At 47.8% G+C, this 26,940-nt stretch overlaps 1 protein-coding gene across 1 annotated transcript; it reads left to right on the plus strand.

Annotated features, from left to right (window-relative positions):
- Positions 1 to 1,242: 1,242 nt before the first annotated feature.
- Positions 1,243 to 26,431, plus strand: SLC43A2 (solute carrier family 43 member 2; the record flags this gene model as incomplete). Its single annotated transcript, XM_080356885.1, has 13 exons — positions 1,243 to 1,402; positions 8,461 to 8,650; positions 9,649 to 9,704; positions 10,422 to 10,498; positions 16,689 to 16,781; positions 17,245 to 17,378; positions 17,818 to 18,020; positions 18,645 to 18,788; positions 22,269 to 22,407; positions 22,840 to 22,972; positions 23,811 to 23,884; positions 25,587 to 25,710; positions 26,270 to 26,431. 13 exons carry the CDS (start codon positions 1,243 to 1,245, stop codon positions 26,429 to 26,431), a joined length of 1,689 nt encoding a protein of 562 aa, XP_080213011.1.
- Between the last annotated feature and the right edge of the window lie 509 nt (positions 26,432 to 26,940).

A 26,940-nucleotide genomic window follows, 5' to 3' on the forward strand; every position in this document is an offset into this window, starting at 1 on the left:
GATGAGGAAGAGGAGGCGGCAGAGGAAACGCGTCGGGCAGCGCTGGGGAGCGGCCCTGTGCTGTGGGTGGGTGTGGAGGGGCTGGGGCCTCTGCGCCGGCTTCTGTGCCCCTGGCACCATTGTGGGGAGCTGATCGAGACCCCCAGCCCCCCCGAGCAACCCGGGGCTGGGGCGTCTGTCCTGTGGCAATCCCTGAGAAACTGTCCTGGGCTGTGGTGCATCGCTGGCTGATTCCCCCATAGCGTGGGGTTGGGGTGGGCTCTGGGCTGGAAAAAGGCTCAGCTTGTCTAAAATGGCCACCTGGCTGATAACCCAGGGTTGGCCCCGGTGCTGTGCACCTCAGGGCTCCCCAGCGCAGGCCCTCGGCCAGCTCCCCAATCCGCTGCTCGCTCTTGTGGGTCCCTGGGACTGGGGCAGGTGGAGCTGGAGACAGTGAACCCATCTGCAGCATCTGTGGGGCAGTGCGGGGATGCCAGCATGCCAAGGTGGAGCAGTACGTGCCATGGGCTGTCCTGGCCAGTGATCTGGCTGTCTGTACAGCCAGGATGGGGCAGGATGTGGCCACCTTGTCTCCCAGATGGGTGGTCTGGCAGTTAGCAAAAAGCGCCCCTTGCTCAGCTATCTGTGATAAAAACTGCATACATAGGCTACGTGGTGCATATAGGACGCATACCTTCCAGAGCAGGTCTGTGCTCCTGCATGGGGCAGAGTGGACACAGTGGGCCACTAAAGCCACCAGCATGGCTGTGTCCCCAGTCCCAGCCTCTGTCTGCAGGCAGCTGGGACATTGGGGTGCTGGCTGAAGCCCCTTGCTCTAGCACGTATTTCCTCGCTGCCTTACAGCTGAGCCACCTGCCCTATACAGGTGTTGGGGCAGTGGGCTCCAGGCAGTTGTTATTTGTTGCATTTTCATACCTGTTGCTTGGGAAGCGGAACGGAGTCCTTGAACGCTCCTCTGTCATGCGGTGTGTGGGCTGGAGGGGCTGCTCCAAGGGCACCTGTGCTCCCCCAGCCCGCCGAGTAACTCGGCAAGCTGGTACCTGCGAAAACGAGTTTTACACCTGAGTGCCTTACATTCAGCAGGCGCGTTTGCTTGTGGCTTGTGTTCCGGTAGAGGGATTTCTTCTAAATGATGCTTTTTTGCGCTCTCTGAGCAGCATGTGCTGTGTCTGCGGACTCACTGGGTATTGTTCTGGTCCCTGCAGGTTGAGACTCTGAAAGGGGCCATCTTCCCACGCAACAATGGCACCCACGCTTGCTACCGCCCATCGCCGGCGCTGGTGGATGGCGTTCACGGCCATCATCGAGAACCTGCTCTTCTCTGCTGTCCTGCTGGGCTGGGGGTCCCTCCTCATCATGCTGAAAGCAGAAGGGTTTTATTCCTACCTGTGTCATGAGTCAGGTAAGGATGCTCTGGAGAGTTGCGTGAGGAGGTTGCCGGTGAAGTTTGCTGGTGTGGTTCCCTGTCTTAGGGTGATGTGGAACTGCTTAGAGTAGGGCTGAGCTCTGGATCGGTCCTGGGGTAAACGGGAGGGATGTGCACTCCTTTCCAAACCTAATGGCATCCTTGTGATGGTGTAATGTGCCTGTAGTTGCTGTTGCTTGCAGAGAGATTAGAAAAGAAGCCTGAAGGGTTAGGCAAAGCTTTTAGGGACAGACTTTTCCATTTGGCCATGAGTTTTTCCTCTGCATGGTGGCCTGACTGATCTCTATGAGGGAAGGCCTGATGGGTTCTGGAAGATGATAATTTGTCGGGACGATGTCCCGAGTTTGTAGGAGGCAATGAATAGGTGCCCTTTCCTTGATGGCAGGAAAGAAGAGCGTGGGTGACAAAAGACTAGGAGGTTTCAGTGCTGCTGCTGAGGAGAGGTTGCAGCTGTAAATGCTACTGATGCTTTGTTCCTCTCTTTCTTCAACTCCCCAGGATGTGCCCGAACCGGGCTGTGTCTCTATGAGGGCTCCAGATCCACCTTCTGGCCCAGCCAGAGGAAACTTTGTCCATGTTGCAGACGCAGCCTTGCAGGGAGAGAGTCAATCTTGTGGTGGGAAAAACCAGCATGTGGGTGGACGTAAATCCCCAGCCTGGGCATGGAGAGAATTGTGGTCTGGGGAATCCCACAGTATAATAGGGTGAATCGTGGGGTTAAAAGGAACCTGAGGATAAAGGTGTTGTAGGGATTTGGAAAAAGCTGCTTTAGTGACAGTTCGTGTATGATCGGAGAATAGGAGAGGCAGGAGCTGGATGTTAGGGCTCTGTCCAGAGATGTGTGATGGTGGATGGGATGAGGAGGTGGATCAGCCCATCCAGAGCTGGTGAGCATGGAGATGGAGGAGGAAGCAGTAGGGGAAGAAAGAGGTGGAAATAAGAGCATGGACCCCAGAGCTCTCAGTAGGTAATAGTGAATAGCTCAGTAAAAGGCTGAGAATAGTGGGGAAAATCTGAAATGTGGGGGAAAAAGTCCAAGCAAAAAGTGACTGTGAATAGTTGTGATTATACTTTCCATCATGCAATGGCTGCTTGTTATGATCTTCTGCTTTATGTACTTGTGGGCCTCAGTCTTGTAGAGCCTGGGTTAGTGCACCTGGCAAACACACACGTGTTTGAATCTTCTACCAACTGTTGCTTGGCTGCTTGATTTCCTTCCTGTCCTCTGCTCATAGTGCAATTCAATGCTTCCAAGCGTGTCCGTGTCACCCGAGTCTCCAGTGATGTTCAGGCTGCGTCAGGGAGAGTCCTTGGCTGCCATTGTCCCTTTAGAACTTCGTTCAAGGCTGTTCTGTTCTCACCAAGCCCTGGTGATTTTGTCACAGGCCTGTAAGAGATTGCATTAAACCTCTCAGGTGGAGCTTTCTGCCACTGAGATAAAACATGTGACAGTTGATAAGCAAATGCTGACCGTCTCCAAAACCAGCCGTTTTCCTGAGCTATGCCCTGCTGACGAGAGCCCCGCTCCACGTGATGCGCATCTTTTGCTGTTTGCTTTGGTTGCTTTTTGATTCATCCACCTTTGCCCTAGACTGGGGAGATTCACCATGGCTTCTTGTTTGCCAGCCTGTGGTTTGTCTGGCTCTCCCACAGAGGTGTTTGGACAGTGGTGAAATTGCTGTCCTTGGGGCAATTCCTGCCTCCCTGTGACCAACCCGTGCCCTGAGGCAAGAGAGCTTAATCCCTGAAATTGATGTAGTCAAATGTTCTTATTGTCCTTAAATATCTGACCATCACCGCTGAACTCAGTGATGAGCTGAGGACTAGTTATGCCAGTTTCATCATTCATCCATACTCACTTTCTCTGTTTTTGCCCTCATTGTAGTAATCTCAGTGATTTGATAGGGAAGAAGTCACCCAATGACCAGCACCAAGCTGGGTTTGACCTTCATTGGCTCAGCAGTTGCCTTTCTAAGCAAAACCCATTGAATCCTGCAGCCTGAGAGGGCACTTGGCTGGAAGGTTGGGTACAAACAAATTATAAGTAGTAGTAGGTGGCTGTTGTTGTTCCTGATGCTGCTGTGTGCATGGAAGTGTTGCAAAAAAACCTCCTTTTCCTAATGAGCCAAAGGTTCTTGGCAGGGTTTTATGTTTGTCAGCAAAAGCTCTTGCACTTTGTGATGCCTTCCAATGAAAGAGAACTAGACCTTGTCCCTTCTGCAGGCTGCTCTCTGAAGGTAGCAGCAGCTGCCCAGAAAGTGACTGCGATTCATGAAGGGCTCCTTGTCCTCCTCTTGAATCCCCCTTTCCCTGCCTGCCCTTGCCTTCTGCTGTTGGATTTTACTCGGCCATTGTGCAAACATTTGGGGTCTGCTGGACTCTTATCTCAGTTGCTTGAGGGTGGAGATGGACACCTAAAAAAAACAACCCCAAATCCACATCAAAATAACATATTTTTGAAGCGGTTGTGCAACAGGGTTTGACTGGGGGGTTGTACCCGTTCTGGGCAGCAGGTTTGGCCACATCCTGAGAGGTATGTTTGAAATTTGCTGACGAGGAGTCTGGTAGTGGCACTTTGTTCCCATTTTAATTTTACTACACTACTACTTGGCCTTAAACCAACTGAAGCAGCATCTTTTATTTGGTGCAAATGCTGAATCTGCAGTTTTTATCAGGATTTGGGCTTTATCAGCTGTTGGGTAACTTGATCTGTTCAGGGTCTTGTGTTGCTGGGATTGGGAAGCTCGAGGCTTGGGTGTGAGACACGTTTAAAAACAAATCTTGAACTTGTTAATCTGTTCGTGAAGAGCAGCGATAAGGAGCCAGCTGGACACAGACCCTTCTTGTAACACATGGTCACAGAAAACCAAAGGGACAATAAGATAATTCACTTAAGGCAGGTTAATACACCCTTACACAGGTGTAGGAGGAAGGTGCTGCCCTACAGCTCTTTGCACTTATTATTTGAGGTCTGTGGTGGGGAACTTGCAGTCTGAAGGTCTCTTCCAAGCTGGTAAGATGTGACATCAGCTTGTGGAAAGGCTGCGCAGGAGACCCTGTAAACAGGAAAAGAGTAAACGTGGTAAATGTTCGATTTCTACAGGAAACACGCTGTGCTGATTAGCAGCTGTCGGTGGGACCGGAGAGCCGCTTGGGAAGGTGCTGGCCTTGGGTGAGAATTGCTGCAAAATGAAACCGCAGCTGGGGAGAGAATGGGAGTTTAACTGGAAATTGTGCCTCAGTTTTATGAGGCTTTCAGCTGGGCGCCCAGAGGGGGCTCCTGGAGGTGCAAGCGGATGGGCAGGCGGAGAGGGAAACCCGAATAAATTGCATTTGCAGCGGTATAAAGCAAGAACATCTCCTCCCAGTTCCCAGAAGTATGACACCATCCTGAAAAGAGAAAACATGTTCTTATGTGGGCAGACTGCAGATGAGTTGTTTGCACGTCTTTCACTGTGATTTTTATTTATTTATTTAACCAATGCTCGCAGACTCCTTGGCCCTGATTTCTCCTGCCCCCCCCGCCACCTTATTGTTATTCTTTAAAAAAGGGCAGGTGAGACCGTACAGGCTGTGTCCCACAGAGCTATTGCCAGGGTGGCTGGGGGTGTCTTGCCTGCTTGGCTCAGTCTGATCTGTGAAACAAGATGAAAGGAAACCTCCTCTGTGCTGTCTGAGATGGCAGTCGCTCTTGAAAAAGCCAGACTCATTCCTCTGGTAATGTGGTGTGTGCCTGGGATTTGGAGAGGTCAGCAAAGAGTAGTTAATGATTGACCCTCTCATGAAACCTACAGCACTTAATTTGGGAGAAAGGCTGACTTTTAAATGTTCCAGTAACAACCTGAACAAATCCCAGTGATGAGCTTGACATAAATGATTACCAAGGCAGCCTTCCTCTCACCTAAGCTGTCATGCTTTAAATAGTAACTTGAACTACTAATTGGGCAGTAGAAATCCTGCTGCTCGTAGGGGGAGAGCTGTAAAAACAGGCAGTATGTTCTTGTAATTGCTGATAAAAGACTTGCAGCTTCTCCTAGCTTGACAGTGAGACAGCAGCGAGTGCACATGGACCGAGCGTGTGCTGCTGCTGTGCCCGGGTGGCACTCGTGCGCGTCAGACCTGGCGTGTTTGCACGCGGGTGGACTTGGCAGGAGAATTTGGGGAGGCACAGAGACAGCCCTTCCCAAAAGCGCTGCTGCAGATGGAGCCAGGCACGTAGGAGACTTTCAGCAGCGCACCGTGCGCTGATCTGGAACAGGATCCGAGCTGTGATTGAGGGAAAGCTGCTGTTTGCTATAACCAGGTGCATTAGGTAGGTGAGTAGTTAGGCAGGTTCTCTGCCCATTAAACTGCTCCTAGCTGTGTGTCATATGCTGCCACTCGCTCTTGTGTGCTGGTGACCTGCCGGGACGTGAATCCAGCTCTTGGCTGGACCCCATGCATGTTGCACCTACCTGCAGCTCCTCCAAAATGTTCTATTTATGGAGATGGCTCGAAAAAGATGAGAGGATGTCAGGGTGCCAAGGGCTGCTCGAATCGTTTCCATTACGCCTCAGTGGATCTTCTCTTGTTGCTCAGGGGCTGCTTCTATTTTCACAAACAATTTGCATTTCCACATAGCGCTCTTGCCTGGCCCCTACTTGGAGCTGGCGATGAGCAGCTGTAAACAAGGTGGTTGGTACAAGAAGGGACTAAAGTTTGGTGCCCTGTTCCCAGCCTTCCTGGCTGCAGTGAGTCTTCAGAGAGGGCCAAGTTCCCTTGTTTTCTTTTCCTGAGCTGTGTCTTCTTTGCCTGCCCATCCTGCAGCTGTCAGAGGGCCTGTTAGCAGGCGTATGCTATGGGACCTCCTTGGGGTCATGTTGCAACTGTGGACGTCAATATGTTAACAGTAATTCATCCACTCAGCTTTAAATGATGAATATTTCTGTTTTGTCATCTCTTTGTGGCTCTTTAACACATGCAACCAGAAGTTATAAGGTCACTGCACTCCATGTCCCTCCACCCTTCTTCACGCCACAGCTGAACTATCTCTGTAGAGTGCTGACACAGGGAAACCACGACTACTTTGTCACTCTTCATTTTCCCCTTGTTTTCCCGAGTTTAACCTCTCACCTACATCTGTTTCCTATGAGTGTCTCTGTAGAGAGCCCCAAAAGCCTTGATGCTGTGGGTGAAGCCCTGTGCCTGCCCCATGGAGATGCTGTCAGAGGTCGCCGTTTAAGATCATGGGCCACACCAAGAGGAGATTGAGGGGAAAGATGGATGAAAAAGATCGCGATGTAGTGTGAAAACTGCAGATTGCCTCCCAAGTCTGTACAGGGCTGATTTCTAAGGATGTGACTTGGGAGCCTCAGGCTGCCCTCCCTGCAGAAGGGATGCTGATGGCCTTTTGGGGATATCTTTGTTGCTTATTCTGCCTATCTGTGGCTAGCAGGGCAGGAGAAAGGACAGATTAAGTTATCAGCCAGGAGCACATGGCAAAGGGAAGGAACAAAGAGCCATCACTGCCCACAGGCAGTTTGAAACCATCTTGGTAAAGGTGTGGGTGAGAGAAATGTAAATGGAAAAAAATACTGTGCTGGGAGGGGCAGACAAAGGTTTGCAGGCAGCTCATAAGCCTCAGATACCAATGTCCAAATTCCTGCTGATACCTGAAAGGTGGGGTGTGATTTGTTTGCAGTGGACACAAAAGCTGGGAGGGTTGTTTTGGGCAGCTGGGAGAACCAGGGTGAACCTGGTAACCGTAGTGGTGCTGAGACTTGGGAAGAAGTTGCAATACAGGGCTGTGTGACCTCCGGAGATGCAGGGAGGGCAAAAGCGGCCAAGGGGATCTCCTCCACGAGCCACACTAAGCAGCCCATGTGAAGTCACGTGTATGTGAGGGATTCCCGCTAATTAACTAACTAACCAGGGCTTGCTTGGAATCTCTAGTCTTGCTTCACACAGATGGTTATGTAGGTAACTTCTCTCTTTATTCCTCCTTTAATATTGAACTTTGTCAGATCAATTATTAAATATGGAGGAGGGTTTTATGTCACTGGCTTGCAGCAGCAGTAAGAGAGCAAGTGCTTTGTCATACCAGCAAAGTTAGTTGTAAGTCAGATAAGCATTGGGAGGAGGGGCGTAGTGCACTGAGTTCTAGGTTAATGAAAGTCTAAAGGTACGAGGAGTTGTAGCCACCTTGGGACACGGTTGTAACAGGAGCAGACTTGACATGAGGTGGCAAAACTGCTGCTGCAAAGAAAAGGGAATAATGTTTTCCATTTTTTTTTTTTTTAGCAACACACCATCTAAAGGACCTAAACCCACTTGGAAAGACTAGAAAATGCTAATTATGGGGCAGAAATTAAAGATGCATCAATCCTTTAAGAAACAGAGAAGGCACGTGAGCTGCCAGCCCTCCTGGGAACAGGGTAGTTAAATCCAGGAAGGATTTTTCAGAGCCACAGCGGTCGGGAAGCGGGGTGGCTGCTGCAAACCATCCCTCATCCTGCTGCCTGCCGTGCGGCTAGGAAGCTCGTGGTTTGAGCAGCCTGTTGTTCCGTGCCAGACCTTGTCAGCCTTGTGTCTGCACCAGAAATAACGGATTTGGCTGCAGTTATTGCTCCCAGTTTAGTTAGGGGAAAAGATCTGTGAGAACGTGCCAGTTGCAGATTAGATGGACCATATTTTTGTATTACTCACTTCAGATTCTGCTGGGTTGAGCTCCCTGTAATTTCCAGGGCTTTGTATAGTTGTTATTGTAAATTAATGAATCTCTGTCCTTAGGCTGTTACCTTGCTTTTCTTTGGATATTTGTCCCCTGGGTGCCTGCACATCCTTTCCCTTCTCCCTGCTGGTTCATCAGGTTTCACATATCCTTCTGCTATTCTTTCTCTTTTCCATTTTTCACTGATTTTAATAAAAAATGGTGTGTGAGGGTGTATGCCCAGTGTGTTGTGGCATCCTGTCTGCAGGGCTTTTCTCTTCCCACCTTCCTGCAACACTGCAAGCCCCATCACTGCAGTCACGATCCTTACTATCGTCCCATGTAGGAAACACAACCAGCAGCCCTGAGCAGGAGAACGGCACAGCCTCGGAGCACAAATGGCCTTCCTGCAACGCCCAGGATGAAATGCTGAACTTGGCCTTCACCATCGGGTCCTTCTTGCTCAGCGCCATCACACTCCCCCTGGGGATTGTCATGGACAAGTATGGCCCTCGCAAGCTGCGGCTGCTCGGCAGGTTGGTGTCCTGGGCTCCCCGGGTGGGTTGAGGGGTGAATTAACGTGTTATCTGAGGCAGGTGGGTGCTGTTTGGGTGCTGTGCCTGTCACGGGGTCCCTGCAGCCTCAGGAGCTGTATGAGGGATGGGGCTGGGAGGTGCTGGCCATGCACAGGGCACTGGAGCAGCTCTGGGATGATTACAGCCAGCACAGGGAGTTGCTCCATATGGGAAGGGCCTGGGACTCCATGTCCACACTTCAGCTCTGTCTCCCCAGGCCAGATGGAGCCTGGAGGAAGAGCAGAGTCACTTCTGAGTCACAAAGGGTTGAATTTTTGGTTTTTGTTTTCCTTGAGCTGGGAGCTGTGGCCTGAGAGGCACAAAACCAAGATGTTACATCATCGTTTGCAAGCTGGGGAGTTAACTTGGGGATAAACACATCCTGCCTGCCTTTTCTAGGTCTCTTCTTTGCTATGCGGTGTTGCTTCCTGCCTCAAATAGCACAGTTTTTAGCAGTTTTCATCATGGTGTGCAGGGAATAGTGACTTGCTGGGCACACTGGACCCCAGTACTGCTGAGTCTTAATGCACTGGACTGTACCAGAAACCAAACTGTCCCATAGGCAGAGCAGAAAACCAGGGCAAGTCTCTGACTTGGACCCTGCTAGAGAGGAGGAGATGAGATCTGTCATTGTGATCATTGTGACCACAGCTGGGTCTCAGGACAAAGGCTGCTGCTGTCTTGGGTCAACCAAGGTGAGGGCTGGCGAAGCTGTGTGCTGGAAAACCAGTAGGGAATTTGGATCCAGTACTGGCAGGAAAAGTTGCCTCAGCCCTTGTGCAAGGTTTGTCTGTAATGTTTGGGTATTTCCCTGGATTTTTCTTTCCAAGTCACCAGCTTCCCTCCCTCTTACACAAATTATACTGTACTTGCTTAATGGAGTTGCTGAGGAGGTAGAAACATACAGAATTCACTGTAAGGCTGTTTATAAGAATCTCATGGTTTTGGTTCCCTTTCAGTGCTTGCTTTGCTGTGTCCTGCGTGCTGATTGCGTACGGCGCCAGTAACCCGGACTGTAAGTTGGCGTTTCTCTGCTGAGCTGGGAGGGCTTTGGGGATGTGGCTTGGGGTTTTTTGGGGAAGCAGACAAGTGTTGCACGGTGCCGTGTGCTCCGATTGTCACATTTCCAGTGCTGTACGGGGGTTTTGCTGAGGACGCAAGCTGGGCATCTGCTGGTCTCTGGGAACTAAGTGGCTCTGGGAATGGCTGGTGTTTCACAACCATGAGTGGAGAACATTACAAGGGCCAAATCTGAGATAGCCGGGTCTCTCAGCTTTGTGTTTGGGCAGGACCAGGTGCCGTAAAGGAGCAATTCCAAACAAGTTCATGGCTCTTTCAGGGTTGGGAAATAAGTAATAGAGCATGATATGTAATCACCTTTCTCACCAGGGATAGATGGAGCTTGCTCCTCAGGACCAGATAGGAGGGTGACACTCTGAATCCAGTTCTTTCAATTAAGACCCCTTCAGACAAGCTGCATCAACAAGTCTGTTTGTTATTAAAAAGAGACCAATCCATCCAGGAGAGAGACAATCCCACCCTGAGCTGTCTCTGAGCCCTGGCCTTCCCTCACTGTGTGCCTGGGCAGATGGGTGCTCTGTCAGGAACAGCATCACGCGCCCTGAGGGTGTTGATCCACTGAGATTTGTACATGCCAAGACTAAAGCCCTTGAGGGCTTGTTTTCCTCTCCAAGCCAGTAAAGGCTAAGGGTGTTTTTTTGTATTGTTGCAGCTCTGTCTGTGCTGATATTCATTGCACTGGCTCTCAATGGCTTTGGTGGGATGTGCATGACCTTCACATCGCTTACGGTAAGTGAAGAATTATTACCTGACTCTCTTTTATTTCTACTCTGGCTGTGAGCTGTGCTGGGAGGAGAGAACAAAGTGAATCTCTTGCCTGTGGCTTGAATAACACATGGTTTTATTTGGTACAAAGGGTCAGTTGCTCTTTTACCTGAAAGCCTGAATACCAGGTGGTTATTCTAAGGCTTTAGTTTTTCTTTTCCCTCAGTCCTTTCTTTACCTCCACCTTGCATTTTGGGTGAAGATGGGGCTGTAGAAAAAAGGAAATGCTTTTGTCTGGGACTTAAATTGTCATATGCCTGTACATGCAGTGCTCAGCTACCTGGCACAGGCTGGACATGTGTTTGCACTAGATTTAGCAGTGACATACTGCAGGAAGAATCAGTGGGGCACAAACCTTTGCTGCTGGGTAGAATCAGCTTTCTGCAAGTGCAGTTTGCTTCTCACCCCAGAAAAGTGGTTGTTTTTGGGCAGAAAAGCTTTTGGTCTCAGAAGGGTGAGTGTCCCTTCCAGGTTTCCTTAGAAATGCTGCATTGTTGAATGCACTCAGCTCTGTCTGAATGACCTGTTTAAATCCATGGGTTGTGTTGCAAGTATTGATCAACAACCATCAGCTGGATCTCTGCTATTTGGTGTTCTTTTTGCCTGGAGCCAGAAGCAGTATCCTCATCCAAGTAGCTGCTTTGTTTTCCACCTCATTACCCTGATCCTTGTCAGTGTGGCTGAAACAGGGCTGGGTGGAAAGTCTCCCAGCAAACAGTTTGGGAAGCACTGATGTTTCTTGAGCTGCGGCTGAAAACTTTCAGCTTTGAACTGCATTACCTTGAACCTGCTGTTGAAGTAAAACTTTAAGGTGAGGTCTAATTTAACAAGGCTTAGGCACTGGCTGAACAAGGCTCAGGTGCTGGTTCTGAGACCTAAATTTGGCAGAGGCTGAGTTTACAGATCACTGTGTACTGGATGTTGCTGCTGCTCTTGCTTTCATATATTCAAAGCTTTCAACATTCTGTGCAGATGTCAGTCTCTCGTATGTAGTCGTCTTCACTGGAAGCCTTGGCTGTGGTCCCAAAGAACTGTGGGGCAAATGTCATCCTTCCACGCTTCAAATAAAAGCAAGGAAGAGAGGAGCACATCAGTACTGCTGTGGGAGACGAGAGGATTCCCATCCTGCTGCTGCCAGCGTTGGTTATTGTCTCTCCAGGTTGTTATTAAGGGGTCACAAATGATTTTAGAGCCACTGGTGATGATAGGAGGGAGGGCAAGCATAGGGCAGAAATATATTGGATGTGCTGTACTGTGGCTTTTAGCAGTAGAAATAAGCAAAGCCACTTATTAGCACCCTCATTAGTCAGCCAGTTCCACAGTGCTAAGGAAGTACAGCAGCAGGAAGAAGGTCAGATCTTCAAAGAAGAGATGCAAGCCTTGAGGAGGTCTGGAGCAAGTAGAGATGCTGTGAGTTCACACAGGGAGACCTCAGGTGGAGCCCGTCCCCTCCAGACCGCAGTCATGTGTTTTGTAAAGAGCCGAGGTGTCTTCAGGCCTGACTTCTCAAAGCCAGGTTCAGATGTAGCTGCTTGTGCCTTCCCGCAGAACTGCACAGAGGCATTTTGGTACCTGAGGCATGTGAATGTGAGTAAAAATAGCCTAAAGTGGGAGGAAAGCACTTCTTCACCTGCACCACAGTGTAGCTGTTGTGGTGTTAAAAGCAGGTGTATTTTGCTCATTGGCAGCAGTTTTGTCCCTGCCTGGTTCTGCCTGCAAGCTGGGACGCTCACAATTGGTGTCAAGAGCCATCTTCTCTGGTGACATGGTGATCTCTTGTAGGTCCCTTCCACTGGTGGCCCATGGAGATGGAGTGTGGGAGGGACATGCAGGTGACAGGTCTGTGGCTCATAGGCTTTGGGTGGTGTGGTTTGCGTTGTGCCAAGGGGACACTCAAAGACCTTTTTAAGGACATTCATTACACAGAGGTGCTGAGCACTGATCGTCTTCTGGTGCCAAGTGAGCTCGTTCTGGCTGACACGGGCACTGACTGCCGAGCACACACGTGCACACACAAGTCCAAGCAAGATGACTTTCCTTCTCCTGCCAGCTGCTGGTGACCTGAAGTGCTCCAGGAAACGGGTTAAACCCACTGGTGCATGGCTGGTCCTCTGCCACCCCAGGCGGGTTACAGCTGCTGCTTCATAGCTGTGAAGGGATGGGGTTGGGATGCTCCTCAGGTGTTGCAACTTGTGGGGCTTCATTGGGTGTTGAAACCTCCTGGGACACCTGCGTGTGTGGGCACGGTGTGATCTGATGGGAAGGCAGGAGCTGGGGATCCTTTGTGCCTGTGCAAGGGGTAAACGAGATCTCTGGAGATCACGGCCTGGCACAGTGCTCCATAAAGCTTTGTCTCTTGGGTTTAAAGCCTTTTTCAGTAACAAGTCCCCAGGGTATTACAAAAGCACACGGCAAGTGGTGGAGGCAGAACGAGCTGCCATTCCTGGGTGCGTTGTGGCTTGGCGAGGAGGGGGAGCAAGCGAGCAGCGCTGTTCCCAGTTCTGGGAACAAGGTCAGACTGTGCCTGTTGTTAAAATGTGGAGGGGAGATTTCTGCCTCGTGACTCGGTCTCCACCAATATAAGTGAAGAGTGGGAATGGAAACAGATCTGTGGTGGTGGCGGCTCTGACGGCAACACAGGAATCTGGCGCTGGTTCTGCTCCGAAGCTGTTTCATGCAAAGAAATAAACATGTGTGATAAATTACCACAAAGAGCCTTTTATAGATTGTTTTCTGTCCTGTTTTTCTTTCAAAGAATTACAGCTGCTTTGCTCTTATTTGCTGCTACAAACAGCGCCCTTTAATCAGAGCTGGGGGAATATCTGCGTAGGGAATCTTCCCTGCTTGGAAATATTAGGAGAACTTGAGGCTCTGTGATCTTCTGTTTGTTGGAGAATGCAAACAGGAATTTCTATGTGCTTTGGACAAAGTGGGCAGTTTAACGCTTTCCTAGAGAACATATTTTTAGTGTCTATACAACTTCCAAATATACCCCCGATCGCAAAAACAAAGTTTAGCTTGAACAAAAATACCATTCTCCAGTCGTCTAGTTCTCAATCCCGTGACTTTTTCCACTGTTCTTGCAAACAGTCCTTGCAAGAGGAGAAAGCGACTGGTTTTGGTAATACTACAGTGGTATCTTTTATATATGGATTGTCTCCAGGAAAAAGCTGAAAAAAATTATTAAAAAAAGGTCTTAAACTCACTCTGGGGCAGATGAAAAAATAACCTGCAAGCAGAAATTATTTGATCAGTTTAGGATTGCTTACCTGTAAAAAGGGGCTCCAGGAAGAATGTTATGGTATGGCAAAATTAAGTTAGCGTCTTTCAGACGGGGCATAAAGTTAATAATACACTGAGTATTATTGACCTTTAAACAGAAAGTGTAAGAGTTGTTGTCATTGTAGGTCTTGCAGAATTGAGGCTGTCATACCAGAATGGGCAGACGTTGGTGGAGTCGTCCCTTCTGGCCTGCAGGGATAAGATGAGAATGAGGATCAGATCTTTTTGGTGGCAGAAAACCAAAGAGCCCACATGCTCTGTGGCTTGTTTTTTATTTCTCTCTGTGGTTATTTTTTTCCCTATGCTTGCTGCTATAAAGACAGCATGAAAAATGGCTTAGTAAGTATTGTCTGTTATTTTAGTAGCTGGTCTCTAGATGAAACCTGCACAGGCATTGCCAGCGCTGGCAATTACATTCCCAGAGACTTTCTGTTTGGATCTGGACCCCTTTTTCCTACCCTTTCTCAGATTTCTTTTCCTCCCAAGTGCTCAGAATTTGCAGTTTCTGCTTTCATGGGGTTTGTAAGATCTTAAATCTCCTATGTCCAGCTCTTTTTAATCTGGCTGCTTGTTTGGTGCCAAGAAAGATTTTAGGAAATCTCTAGCCTTTCTAGGACTTCTGTGCCATTGAGACAGAAGCAGATGTGGGTTATCCCAGACACGGCTCCTTGTTTTTCAGGCCTGCTCGACATCTCCAGCAGCTCTCAGAGCAGGAGGATCCACCTGGGCATTGCTTATCTCCTCTATGAAAAAGGCTTTTTGTCATATCTGGGGAAAACCAGCCCGAGCCAAAAAGCAGCTGTGTTTGTGGAGCTCTTGCCCTGCTCCCAGCTCCCCAGCAGGAGCGGCTGTTTGTTGTAATTTCTGGAGATTATTTTATGTTTGGGGTATTTGAGATTAAACAAATGCCCTGCTTGGTGGCAGCGACTGGCCTTTTTGCAACCTGCAGATATTGTATTCTGCAGATGCTGTTTTCTGGGGTGTGTATTTAGGCCACTGCTTCCAAAATGAGTGTGTGTGTGTGGTGCTTGTTTGGTTGGGTGTTTTTTTGCCTGGTAACAAACCTTTGGATCCTTTGGCGTTTCCTGTCTGCAGCTCCTGAAAGCAGCCTGTTGGCAGCTGTCCCGCATGCAGGGATCCGGGGATGGGTGTGGGGATCCTCGCTGCAGAGGAGCGCAGCGTTGTTCTGCGTCTGCTCGGGGTTCACCAGCACCAGCAGGCTCAGCACATCATTGCTGCTGTTCCCCGGCCGGGGTTATCCGAGGACCTGGAGACTGCACTGCATAGGAAGCTCTGCAGTGAGACAGAGGGATGATAAACAACCAGATGGATCCTCAAGTGTTCCTGCACAGGAATACTTGTGTTGTAAACACGCTGGTCCTACCGTGACACAAGCCAGATTTTCTTGCCTTATATGCTACCCTTGGGAAAGATGGATTTGTTTTTCAGCGGTGGAAGGGGAATGTGATGACAGCATTTGCTTTCTCAGACTTGCTCTAATGTTCTCTGAATCATTCTGTTGAGCAGCATCTTTAAGCAGATAAAATGCTGGTTATGCTTTCAGTCCTTGAATGCACCCACGGTGTCTGGCTCTGAGGTTGACATGGTGGTGATGCCCAAGTGAATTTAGGGAGTAAGTGACCTGAAAAAGGAGGTGGGAGGGAAATCTGTCTGTCTGCAGCAGAATCTCTGCCTGTTGACCAGCTTCAGGAGGTATTGGCTGAGCTCTCTGTAGCCTACAGCTTCAAGGCTGTAATTTCCAGTTCGCAGCCATTATTGGTTAGTGACGGAAATTTGTTTGCTTCTGGTTGCTTAGAAAGATGGGGAGTTCCTCCTTTCCCAGGAGAGTGGGAAAGTCTCACGGCTCTTTCTGCCTGTTCCGCTCTGTTTTCAGGTCTGGAATGGAAGCAGGAGCTGGACAGATCAGCCTGGGGCTGCTTTTGCTGGTGAGGTGGCAGAAGTGGCTGCTCTGAGCTGCTTCTCGCTGCCCCTGCCCAGAGCTTTGCTTTCCCAACAGATCCTTGCAGAACCAGCCTGTTCTGTTCTCAGCAATGTCATCACACCTGACAGGAGCCCAGCTTTGTAGCTGTGCGGGGCAATAGAGCCTTGGATACCTGGTGTTTGTGATTACCTTCCTGCACCTAACTCCAAGCTAGTGTGCTTGGGCATCTGAGCCATCCAACTGATGCAGAAACGATCAATTTTAGCCCCTCTTGTAGAGAAAGTCTGCCTTTGCAGAATGAGCCAGGGACCTAGCTAGAAATGGAAATGCCAACAGTAACCCAGTTTGTGTTTGTCTCCGTTCCTTCTTGTTATAACAAGAATTTTCTGGTCTACTGCAAAGATTTGGGTGCTGAACCAAGATGTATAAACAAACCTGGCAGTTTAAGGTGTCACAGGGTGTGTTAAAGACTGTCCAGCTATCACAGTCTCTGTCTAACAACTATTGACTAAAAAGAGGGTGATCAATGGAGAACTTGGGCACATATTTTTTTGGAGATGGTGGCGACAGACTTGGGGTAAGGAACTCTTAAAGAAAGCACAAGGGCTGCAGCAAACACTCCAGTGCTAAAGGTAACCAATGCAAAGTATGCTGTCAGTCTGGATGGAAGCAGTGTCATTAAGCACAGAAATCTTGGGTTCTAGATGTTCCCTGACACTGCAGACACCAATGCAACCTGCAGAGCAATATCCTGAAGAGCCAAGTCATTCTTAAGTAAAACTTCCTGCTTCAGATTCTGGTATCCAGAAGTCTTAATACTAAATGATAGATTTATGGCTGCCACTAGGTTTATGTCTTCTCAAGAAATCCTCCTTCCCTCTTCATCTTCCCTTGGCAGCAGCCTGTTTCAAACAAGTTTTCTTTCCCCAGCTGCCCAACATGTTCGGTGACCTTCGTTCCACGTTCATTGCTCTGATGATTGGCTCCTATGCTTCCTCTGCTGTGACTTTTCCAGGAATCAAGGTGAGGCCCTGGACTTGTGACTCATGACTTGCTGGAGTTTTTGCACCATTTAGCAATAATGTGGCAAGAAAGAGGGACTGTTTGTTAAAGTACTTGTTTACAGAGATCTGCATTTGCAAGATTCAGTTCCCATCTGTTAAAAAAACTCCAAGTGGTTGTCTCAAGAATGCAAAAAATACTGCAAATAGAATGGTCTGTTGGCTAATAGACAGAAAAATTTTAAAGGTGCTAAGTAAAAGTGAAAAAACGAACATCTTTTTTTTAATGAAAGCCTGCTCTTTTAAGCTCTAAGTAGTATATATATGTAGTTTTGTTACAGAACTGTTATTTGTTACCACTTGAGTTAAACCCACTTTAAATGTAGCATGTTCTTTCCCATGGCGTCCTCTCAGGCTACGTTCAAAGAATATTGCAGTATCTTTCTGCTCTTATAGCCAAAACAATATTCCCTTGTGATTTTCAGGTTATATATGACTTTGGGGTCTCCTTCATCCTTATTCTGCTTGTCTGGGCAAGCTGTGCAGGACTAGTTTTCCTGAACTGCTTCTTCAATTGGCCACTGGAGCCTTTCCCAGGACCAGAAGACATGGACTATTCGTAAGTGTCCTCTAGACTGGCCTGGAGGGCTAATCCCATTCTTAATCTTCTAGAATGTGCTGACACTGCTAATTAAGAGGAGTGAACAAGGAACTCCCTTGCATGTTGTTTATTGGTGCTATTCCTTTTTAGGTTGAGGGTTTGTCTGCCATTAGCTTTGTCTTGACAGGTGAATGTCTGTGAAAAGTTGAACTTTCCAGAGCATAGGAAGGAATTATGAAGGAAAACTATCTGTCAGTAGTCATAAGTATTTCTGTATTGGTGTGTGCCAAATTGGCTCAGGGGAAGTATCTCTGTGCTCTGGATCCAGACCGTTTGTGGGTTTGTAGGTGAAAACTAGTGCCTTGAATCCACACGTAGCCTTTCTGACTCCTGCAACTGTGCTGCCTCTGATTCCCTATCCTGTGTTGCAGCTGTCATGCTCTTTACTGCCCAACAGGGTGAAAATAAAGTTCAGCTGGCTGGGATTTGACCACAAAATCACCGGGAAGCAGTTTTACAAGCAAGTAACAACTGTGGGACGCCGTCTCAGCGTGGGGAGCTCCATGAAGGGCCCCAAGGAGCCGGCAGCCTTGCAAGAGAACAACAAGCTCTGTCTGTCTACGGTGGACCTAGAAGTGAAGTGCCAGCCTGACAGCACAGGTGTGGTTCCGTGGGTGCCCCAGGGGTGCTTGTGCTGGCACGGGGCCATCGGCCTCTCTGTTCTGCTCCAGGCCTGTTTACGAGATAGCGATAGATCCACGTGTTGCCAGGGCCACGTGCCAGCCACCATTATTTAAATACAAGTTCAGTTATATAAGGAATCCTGCCCGTGTATACTTGACTAAATAAACTGTATGTTCTTGCCAGTGGTGAGGACAACAGCGTGGGTAACTGGCATGGCCACAGAAGGACAGTGCAGCTGGTCACCGCTGTCTCTTAGGTAGACTGTTGCCATCATGACCAAGCCTTCCTTAATTGGGAGTATGGCCAAAACAAATAGTTTGAAGCTTCCTTTTGCTCTAATCCACAGAATTAGGTGAGTCTTCCTACCTTGCCCTGGTTACTGGTAGGCAAACTCCAAACATCTCTAGCTGTTTGTTATGGAAGTTTAAGGGACCAGGTAGTTGCTGACTGTGGACTCCTTTGAGCTGCCATTGGCACACGGCGTTGGTATGGCCAGTTAGGAGAAGACCTGCTAGCCCAGAGGCCAAAGCCTCTTCTGAAATGGTACATGTTTGTGTAGGTATGTTGCCTTCTTCAGAGGCTCTGTTCTTCCTTCTGCAGCTTCTCCCTCCTTCATGAAGAGTGTCTTCAGTCCTATCTTGCTGCTCAGCCTTATCACCATGTGTGTCACGCAGCTGCGGCTCATCTTCTACATGGGGGCCATGAATACCATCCTTGAGTTTCTCTCTGGAGATGAAGATCAAGGTAAGGTAACCTGGAGACTTACTTGCTGCTTTGGAACTGAGGCCTGACCCGGACTTGGGCCATGCAAGAGGCCAGTGAGCCTCATGGCCATGCATGGTGTATCTGCTGAGTAATTAGTGGTGTCAGAGTGCAGCTGACAGCTGCTGGTAGGGGCTGGCAGGGGGCTGGAACTGGCCCCGGACAGAGGGACAGCAAGGTAGGCACTTGAATGTCAAATTAATTTTAGCCCAGTGTTTGTTAAATGCTGCTCCATGGTATTTCCCCAGATAAATTGTTGAAAGTAGTATTTTTTTAATTGGAAAACCTATTTCGTCAGGTGTTTGCTTTGCCTATCCTAAACAAGCACAAAGTACAGAGCAGCTGGCTCTCGTGACTAACGGCAGGACTAGGTGTCTCAGCCCAGCACCCGGGGGTGGGAGAAGTGAAGTCACAGCTGTTTTGTGCAGCTTGGTGAGTGCCAGGGAGGCTGGGGGTGGGGGATGCTTGCTGCTCTGGACTTGTCTGTATTTATAGCTCTGATTCAGTACATGGAGCAAACAGGAAAGAGTACATTAGTTTACTTGTTGAAAATACCCAGGATTGCAAAACAAGACTTAGGGTTGGTGGTTTTTTTTGGTCCTTTGTAGTGAGATCCAGTTTGAGCTTGTTAAATCTGGATTGCATGAAGCTGATAAATCAAGAGGCACTCCTCTGAAAACAGGAGTGAGCTCTGGGGGGAGGGAAGGAAACTCCAAGTGCCCTGGCATTCCCTGAATTGCTTTGTTTCTTGACAGCCTGCAGCATTCAGCTCTTTATCTCCTGGCTCAAGAGCCCATTTAGACATTAAACAGTAAACAGGACAAACTTCACGCTGCCTACCTTTCCCAACACAGCTTAGTTTTCTGCTTACCTTGTAACTCTTGCAGACTGATAGTTTTTCTTTTCTTTTTTTATCCTGGCTTGCTCTAGCTACTTCTCTTTCATTTTTTCCTTGCATCCCTCCTTGGTATTTTAGGATTAATGTTAACTATATATGTTAATTCTGTTTAGATCAAGCTCTGTCTTAAAGAGATCATGCCTCTTGGGTGTATTGCAATTTTCTGTGCCACCTTTGAGATTTCTTCCCATTTTCCCCCTCCTTGCCCTGAATGTAGCCTGGGCTTGCAGTGCAGTCCTTGTCTTGGTGTTTCCATGGCATCAGCAAAATAGTGGGGTTGTCTGGTTGCAACAGTGTCAGGCTGCAAAAGCAGTTCCAAGGTGTTTGCAGCTCTCTGGAAATGTAATCTGTGTGGTTCAGGGGAGGATGGGATGCTGCTCCCTTGGATTCTTCATTCTTATTGCACTTATTTACTTGGACATTATTTGTTTAGAGTTCCCTCCACCTGCAACTGCTCCCAGGAGCGCTCAACAAAGGAAGAAGAGTTGAGTCCACCATGCAAGTGTTATGGTCAAAGAACTTAAATATTGCCAGGAGCAGAACAGAGAGAAGGATGTGGGGAGAATCATTCAGATGGATAGTAAAGTCCTTAAGTTGCAGTGAGGGACTGTGTCCTTCAAAGTCCTGCTTCCTGGGCGGATTGAGGACTTCCACCCCCAGGTTCCATGAGAGGTATAAGAAACAGTCAGCCTGTGGCTACTTCTCTTCTGAAAACCCCCAAAAGATGGAGGAGAAGCTAAGGAGTTCTGTAGCGCTGCAAATGGCTGTATAATTGTGTTGTAGGAAGGGAGGAGAGAGTAGAGCTGTTGTGTGTAGAACTTGAAATTTGGCTGCATCTTTCACAAATGGTCACCTTGCTTTCGAATCCGGTAATGCTTGGAGACCTTGGGTAGAATCCAGGGTGGGCTGGAAAATTCAGCTGTATGAGATGATTGCTCAGGGTAATTTTGAGGGAAAGACATGTAGGACAGTGGATGTCAAAGGTTGTTTCCATGTGTGCACCCTTTTTCTGTTTGCTCTATCCAGGCTTCTACTTCTGCCATGTCTGCTTCTGCTGGTATTTGCTAGGTGGTGTTCTCTTTTTCTTTCCTCAGGAAAGACTGTTTTTAAGATGATGGATACATTGAGGAAGCTTTGTTTTGTAGCAGCTACAGTCTCCTCTTATCTTGCTGACCCCATAAATTTCGTTCCCTGTTTCAAGCTGGCATCTGCTTTTGCTGTTTAGAGCCCAAGATTAAGTGTTCAGAATAGCATGAAGAGGCAAAACATGCCAGGGTGGCTTGCTTCTTACCCTCTATTAAAAAATAACCAGACAACAGCAAATCAGCTCCAGGAGTGTTTGTAGAGGGTGATGTCACCTGTCTGTCTTGGCTACAGCAGTTGCTATAATGGGATGGGATGTGGGGCCGCTTCAGGGCTTGGCTTTGCGGAGGTAATGGGGGCATGAATGTGAGGTTAGAGGTTGGAGTTGGAAGTTCCTCTTGGTTCCTTTGCCAGCAACCAGAGCCAAGAAAGTATCATCAGGTGCCATGCCTGGGCACAGCAGGGCAGCCCTGCTGGGATTTTCTAGAACTGTAGAGGAGACAAAGGCTTGTTGGAAGTTTCATTCCATTACCAAGTTGATTTTGGTATAAAATCTGGTTGTGCTGCTTTGGATGGATCTAGAAATGCATTGGGAGGGTCAAACTGAAATTTTTGTTAGTTGTTTTGCTTCTAGTGCTGTAACTTGTAAGCAGCCTGTGCTGAGAAGGGCAGTTTCAGACTTACATCCTTATTTCAGAGCTGTGGTACACCACGACTCACTAGCCTAAAAATCCATCACGTGGGCTGCAGAGAGGAAGTGGAAAGAGCACTGCAGGGTGGGGGAACTGTTCAGTAACAGGAGGGGACAGTTTCTTCTAAGTCTGCTGGCATCAGCTTTCCCTTAGCAAGCTGTGTAGACATTTCTCCCATCTTTAAGACCTGGGGAATTTTCATCAGTTGGATTTTGTAATGATTGCTCTCAGATGCTGTGATTTTTGCTGTTCATCTCCCCTCCCCCTCCCTCCAACCTTGTCCATTCAGCACAAAATGGGTTAGTCCTCACCTTCCCAGCCTGGCTTGTCCTTGCTGGAGCTTCCCAGCTGGAGATGATGTAGCTGCAGTTCCCAGCAAGGCAGGAGAGGAGCTGCATAAGGCAGGGTTGGCTGTGCAGGATATATTGCTTGTAAGAGCTTTCCCTGTTGGTCCTAACCAGAATAAACCTCTTTAGCAGTGAACAGTTACTGGGCCCCATTTCAGGAGCCTTATGTGCTGTTGGTCTGGTGCTGCTCAGAGAATACTGATCAGGATCAGAGGATCAAAGTGCTTGAGGCAAATGTCCCGGTATGTCCATTCTAATGTTATGGCTCTGGGAGGGTGAATGATGAGGTGAGACTTTGGTGTCCCAGCTCTTTCAGCCCTGCCTGGGAGTACATGGCGTCTGGGCTATTAATGAGAGTGATCAATGGGGAGGCACAATTTCTGGTGCTGCTGTGGTATCACTGGGCGGACTGACAGCTCTTTAATTTGTTTTTCCCCTGCAGTGGCTCTCTACACTTCCATTTTTGGGGTATTGCAACTGCTGTGCTTGCTGACAGCACCTGTGATCGGGTACATCATGGACTGGCGACTGAAAGAATGCGACGATGGCTCGGAAGAGAATGAGGAGAACAACGCTGAGCAGTGCGTAGTGTGCGCGACATGCAGCCATGTAGCAGGCCTGCTTTGCTCTGCATGATGTGTTTTGTGATGAAAGACTGAAAAGAATATTGTTTCTTCAGTATAGAAAAGCAAGCCTGAAGGAGGACTTGATAATTGCAAAGGAAAGGACCAAACTATCTTCCATGTCCACTAAGATCAGTCAAGAAGAGCAAATTTAAGTTGTAGCAGGGGAGGCTCAGACTACCTTTCTAGCCTAGCAGTAAGAGTAACAGCACTGAAATAATTGCCCAGATGTTCCTCAGCTTCCACTGATGGAGATGCCACCATCTACTTAGGCAGACCTCTAGCCAAACTGGTTTAGATAGAGTTGATGTGATATGTGGAGAATCTTGCTGTGAGTTCCAGTAGCTGCTGTAAGTGCTTTTGGTAACATAGGTTTTGCTGTCCTTCCAGAAGTGACAAGAAAAAGAAAAAGCGTGATCGCCAGATCCAGAAAATCACCAACGCCACCAATGCCTTTGTATTCACAAATGTCCTGCTGGTTGGATTTGGAATCACCTGTCTTATTCCTAATCTACCGTTGCAGGTGAATAGGTCAAACATCTGGGTGTGTTGGAGGGGCTGCCAGAGTGGGTTGTGACAAAGTGACAGGCAGGACAGTGCCAGGAGGTCCTGCAAGCCAGCAGAACCAGCTAGTGGCCAGAGGGCTTTGTGGCACTGCTGGGAGACTTCTGTAGTGCTTTGGGAACCCCAGTCTTAGCGTTAGGACAAATAATATTGTGCAGTTTACATCTCTTGAGAGAACCTAAAGAAGTAGCTATAGTTAAAGTGTCACAGTTGATCCACAACTTATTCACACTTAGTTTCTGCAGCCGAGCTCTGTAGCAACAAATACTTCCCTATAGGGATCCTCTCAGCAGTGCCTGTGCATTTAACCTGGGCTCCATTTAAGCTGCTTGATGGTCAAAAAATTTGCTGTAAGCAGCATGACATCAATATATACAGCAGCTTATTTCTGCGTCAAATGCAATGCCCAGTGGTTGCCATGGGATTATAAACCTGTTAAAATATTTATTTTGTGGCACCACCTGTTTTTGGCTGAGGAGCTTAGTGACTTTACACTATACTTAAACATGCCTTGATGAGGTAAGCAAACGGATATAGCTTGCTTACACTTGCGTATTGTCTGCAATAACTTGTGCACCTCAGGGTGCACTCCGTGTCAGCCTTTGCAAAGGAAGGAAAAGCAGCATTTTTAGAGAGGAGTACAGTTTTTCCCTTGTGCTGATCAGGTTTTGGTTCTGGGTTCCTCAATCCCACTTCTGTACTGGAAAGGAGAACAGCTTTTAGGAGGGGTTGTATGTTGGGATCTGACACACTTGGGTGATACCTAGGATGTGACATTTTTCTGCTTCTCTTTTCAGATTCTTTCCTTCATTTTGCACACAATCGTGAGAGGATTCATCCACTCGGCCGTGGGAGGCCTCTATGCAGCTGTGTAAGTCTTTGCTTACCTAATAATATATGGCAGTCCAGATAAACTGGTTTGGGATAAGCTGTCCAGGTGAGGAGGAGATCAGGAAGTCAAGTCTTTGTGGTCAGAGGGGAAAAAATGATGTAACTTGTTTCCACAGTCACCACTGGATGACAGTAGTTGGACTAAAGTCCTGGCTGATTCCTTCCTTGTTTAGAAACAGCCTGAGACAGGCACAGCTTTATATGGGCCTCAGGTGAGATGAGGCTATTGACACTAAGGTTATATAGTAAAAACTCAAGGCTTTTTTTGTCTTTCAATGAGTAGCTATGTGCATGTGAACAGGTAAAACATTAATGTCATTGAATCCATTGCTACTGGTCTGCTTCTGAAATTACATTGGTAAAGCGTTGCTCAACATACCCTTAGTGGTGCCTCCTCCTTTTCCCAGGACAGATCATCCATCCTGTTTTCAACTAATCAAAATTATCAATACCTGGATCTAAGTACTCTCTTCCTTGTTAAGCATTGGTTTTGGTTTTGAAAACAGACCTGCCCCTCTGTCCTGAGCTGTTGGACAGAGGAGCAGAAAGAATCTGTTATGTTTTAGAGAACTACAGAGTCATTGAGATAGGAAGGGACCTCTTGAGACCGCCTAGTCCAGCCTTCATGCACAAGCAGGGTCAGCTAGAGCAGGTTGCCCAGAACTGTGTCCAGTTGGGTTTTGAATATCTCCATGGATCGAGACTCCACAACTCCATAGACTCTGTTAAAGATTTTGGTCCCAGTGTCTGAGGAATCCAGACTAGAAAACCCATCTAGAACTCTGCTTCAAAATGCATAAACTTTTGGTTCCATGGCAGCTAGAAGGAAAAGATTTTTGTCTTAAGCAAGGTAAATGCCTGTTGCTGTACATATCAGCTTGCTAGTAAATGAATCCTGTTTGACCTTTGAAACTCTCTGGAGCTTCCTGGAGGGAGATATTTTTCCTTTGAATGTGACTTCTTTGAATGTTTGAAGGTTTTGATTCACTTCTTTCTTTCAAAGCTTAGTTTAACCTGAGCTTTTTTAAACACTGTTCAATCATGAGAAGACAAAGATGTTAGACTGTTCCTGAAATTTATTTTTCCATTAGTAGTATCTGATATTTAGCACTTTCCAATCAACAGTATTGTTTAGTTTGACATAGGATCAGACTTGTCCTCTAAAAAGGAAAACACATACTAACCTGTTGTGCAGGTTTCGCTCACTTCTAAAGGGAGCAAATTGTTATGACCAGATGAAAATGATTGCTCAGCCGCAAATGCTGTCATCTGGATAAAGAGACCGTGCTTTTAACTTGTAAATAGCAGCACTCCTCTCTCTTTGCAATACAAACAGTAGTTGTATAAGCTCTTCCTCCTGCCTACAGTACAGCTGCACAACACAAGTGCTGGATCTGATACTTAAGTTTGAGAGTTCAGGATGAGAATAATCTGCAGAAGAAGGCTCCAGCCTGGTCACCAGCTGCATTCTGCTCTAGAGAGCACTGTGCACACCACCAGGTATAACGAAATACTCTGTAAAAAGAGGTAGTTATATACATAAGTCCAGGAGAGAGAAGTTCATGTTACGCCTGTCTTGAGACTGTGTTCTGTTGCGTTAGTCAACTGGGAACGTAATCAGATCTAGGTGATGTGAACAGTCAAGGTGACATATAATAATGCTGTTCTTTCTCTGTTCACAGATACCCCTCCACTCAGTTTGGCAGCTTGACAGGGTTGCAGTCGTTGATCAGCGCCCTCTTTGCCCTTCTGCAACAGCCTCTTTTTATGGCGTTGACGGGACCTTTGGAAGGAGACCCTCTCTGGGCAAGTTCTTCTCAAATTTAACATGAAGGCTTGGTGGTTAAGATGACCTTGGCTCATTTCTTTGAAAACAAAAGGACTCCTGTGCATGGACCAAGGTTAAAAACAGCTGGGATTGTAACTGTCCTTCAGTTTGCAGCTTGTTAAAAATCAGGACATGGGTGGTCCTGGGGAGAGTCCTGGTCTCTAGGCCACACGTGCCTAACCCAGCAGCCTGTTGCTTTTCAGTCAGCAAACTTGGTTTTAAAGAACTGCAGCTTAAACTGCCCTGCGTGTTCTTTGTGGCAAGACTCCCGCAGCCATGATCCAGAGCAACACGTTCTTGCAGCAATTACAAGAGAATCACAGAATCATGAAATCATTTAGCTTATAGATGTGATGCTCTGGGCACACGAGTGTAAATATAAATACGGTGGAGGTTGTTGCCAATACACTGAGCGGCATGTCTGCTGCTTTGCCCACAGCTGCATGACATGGGCTGGGTTCTGACACTTTGGCATGCGTGACTGGGTTGTCATCTTCCTAACCTGCCTAAATTGTGTTTTTATCTTTCTTTCTGCAGGTGAACGTTGGCTTGCTTGCCATGAGCTTCCTGGGTTTCTGCCTTCCAATCTACCTGGTCTGTTACAGACGCAGGCTAGAGAGAGAAAAAAAACAGAAGATGGATGATGCCAAACTTTTCTTCAAAATCAATGGCACTCCCAACGAGGAAGCCTTTGTTTAAACTGATGCTTCAAATACAACCTCCCCTGTACATGTTCCTACCACATCCGTGGGTTCTACCTGTGGTCTAAGCCAGGCTTCTTGTCTCCTGGCTCTGCCAGTCTCTGCTCGTCACTGGAGTGAGGACTGAACATCATGACTGAGCTTTTCTCAGATATACGGCAGGAGGAGACTTCCCACTCCTTTCTCCAGAACACAGGACAGTTTTCCTTTTTAGAAAGGCCACACAGATATTGTGTCTTAAATTATCCCCTGATCGCACTCTCCAGTGGTAGAGCCTCCGCATAGGAAATTGAGGAGAGAAGGAATAGAGGGATGAGGGAAGAGGGAAGACCGACCATAATTTGAGTTGGCAAATGTAACACACTGGAGTCTGTTTTCTTCCTCTCTTCCCCCAACCTTGGCTGACATTGTCTCAGATGCAAGCTGCACTCTCCCTCACTGAGGCTTCATAATGGTCTTTCTGCTTGATGTGTAGCTGGACCTAGTGGTTTCAACTGTCTATCCAGA

Source organism: Nesoenas mayeri (genome assembly GCF_963082525.1).
Source record: "Nesoenas mayeri genome assembly, chromosome: 20".
NCBI lineage: Eukaryota > Metazoa > Chordata > Aves > Columbiformes > Columbidae > Nesoenas > Nesoenas mayeri.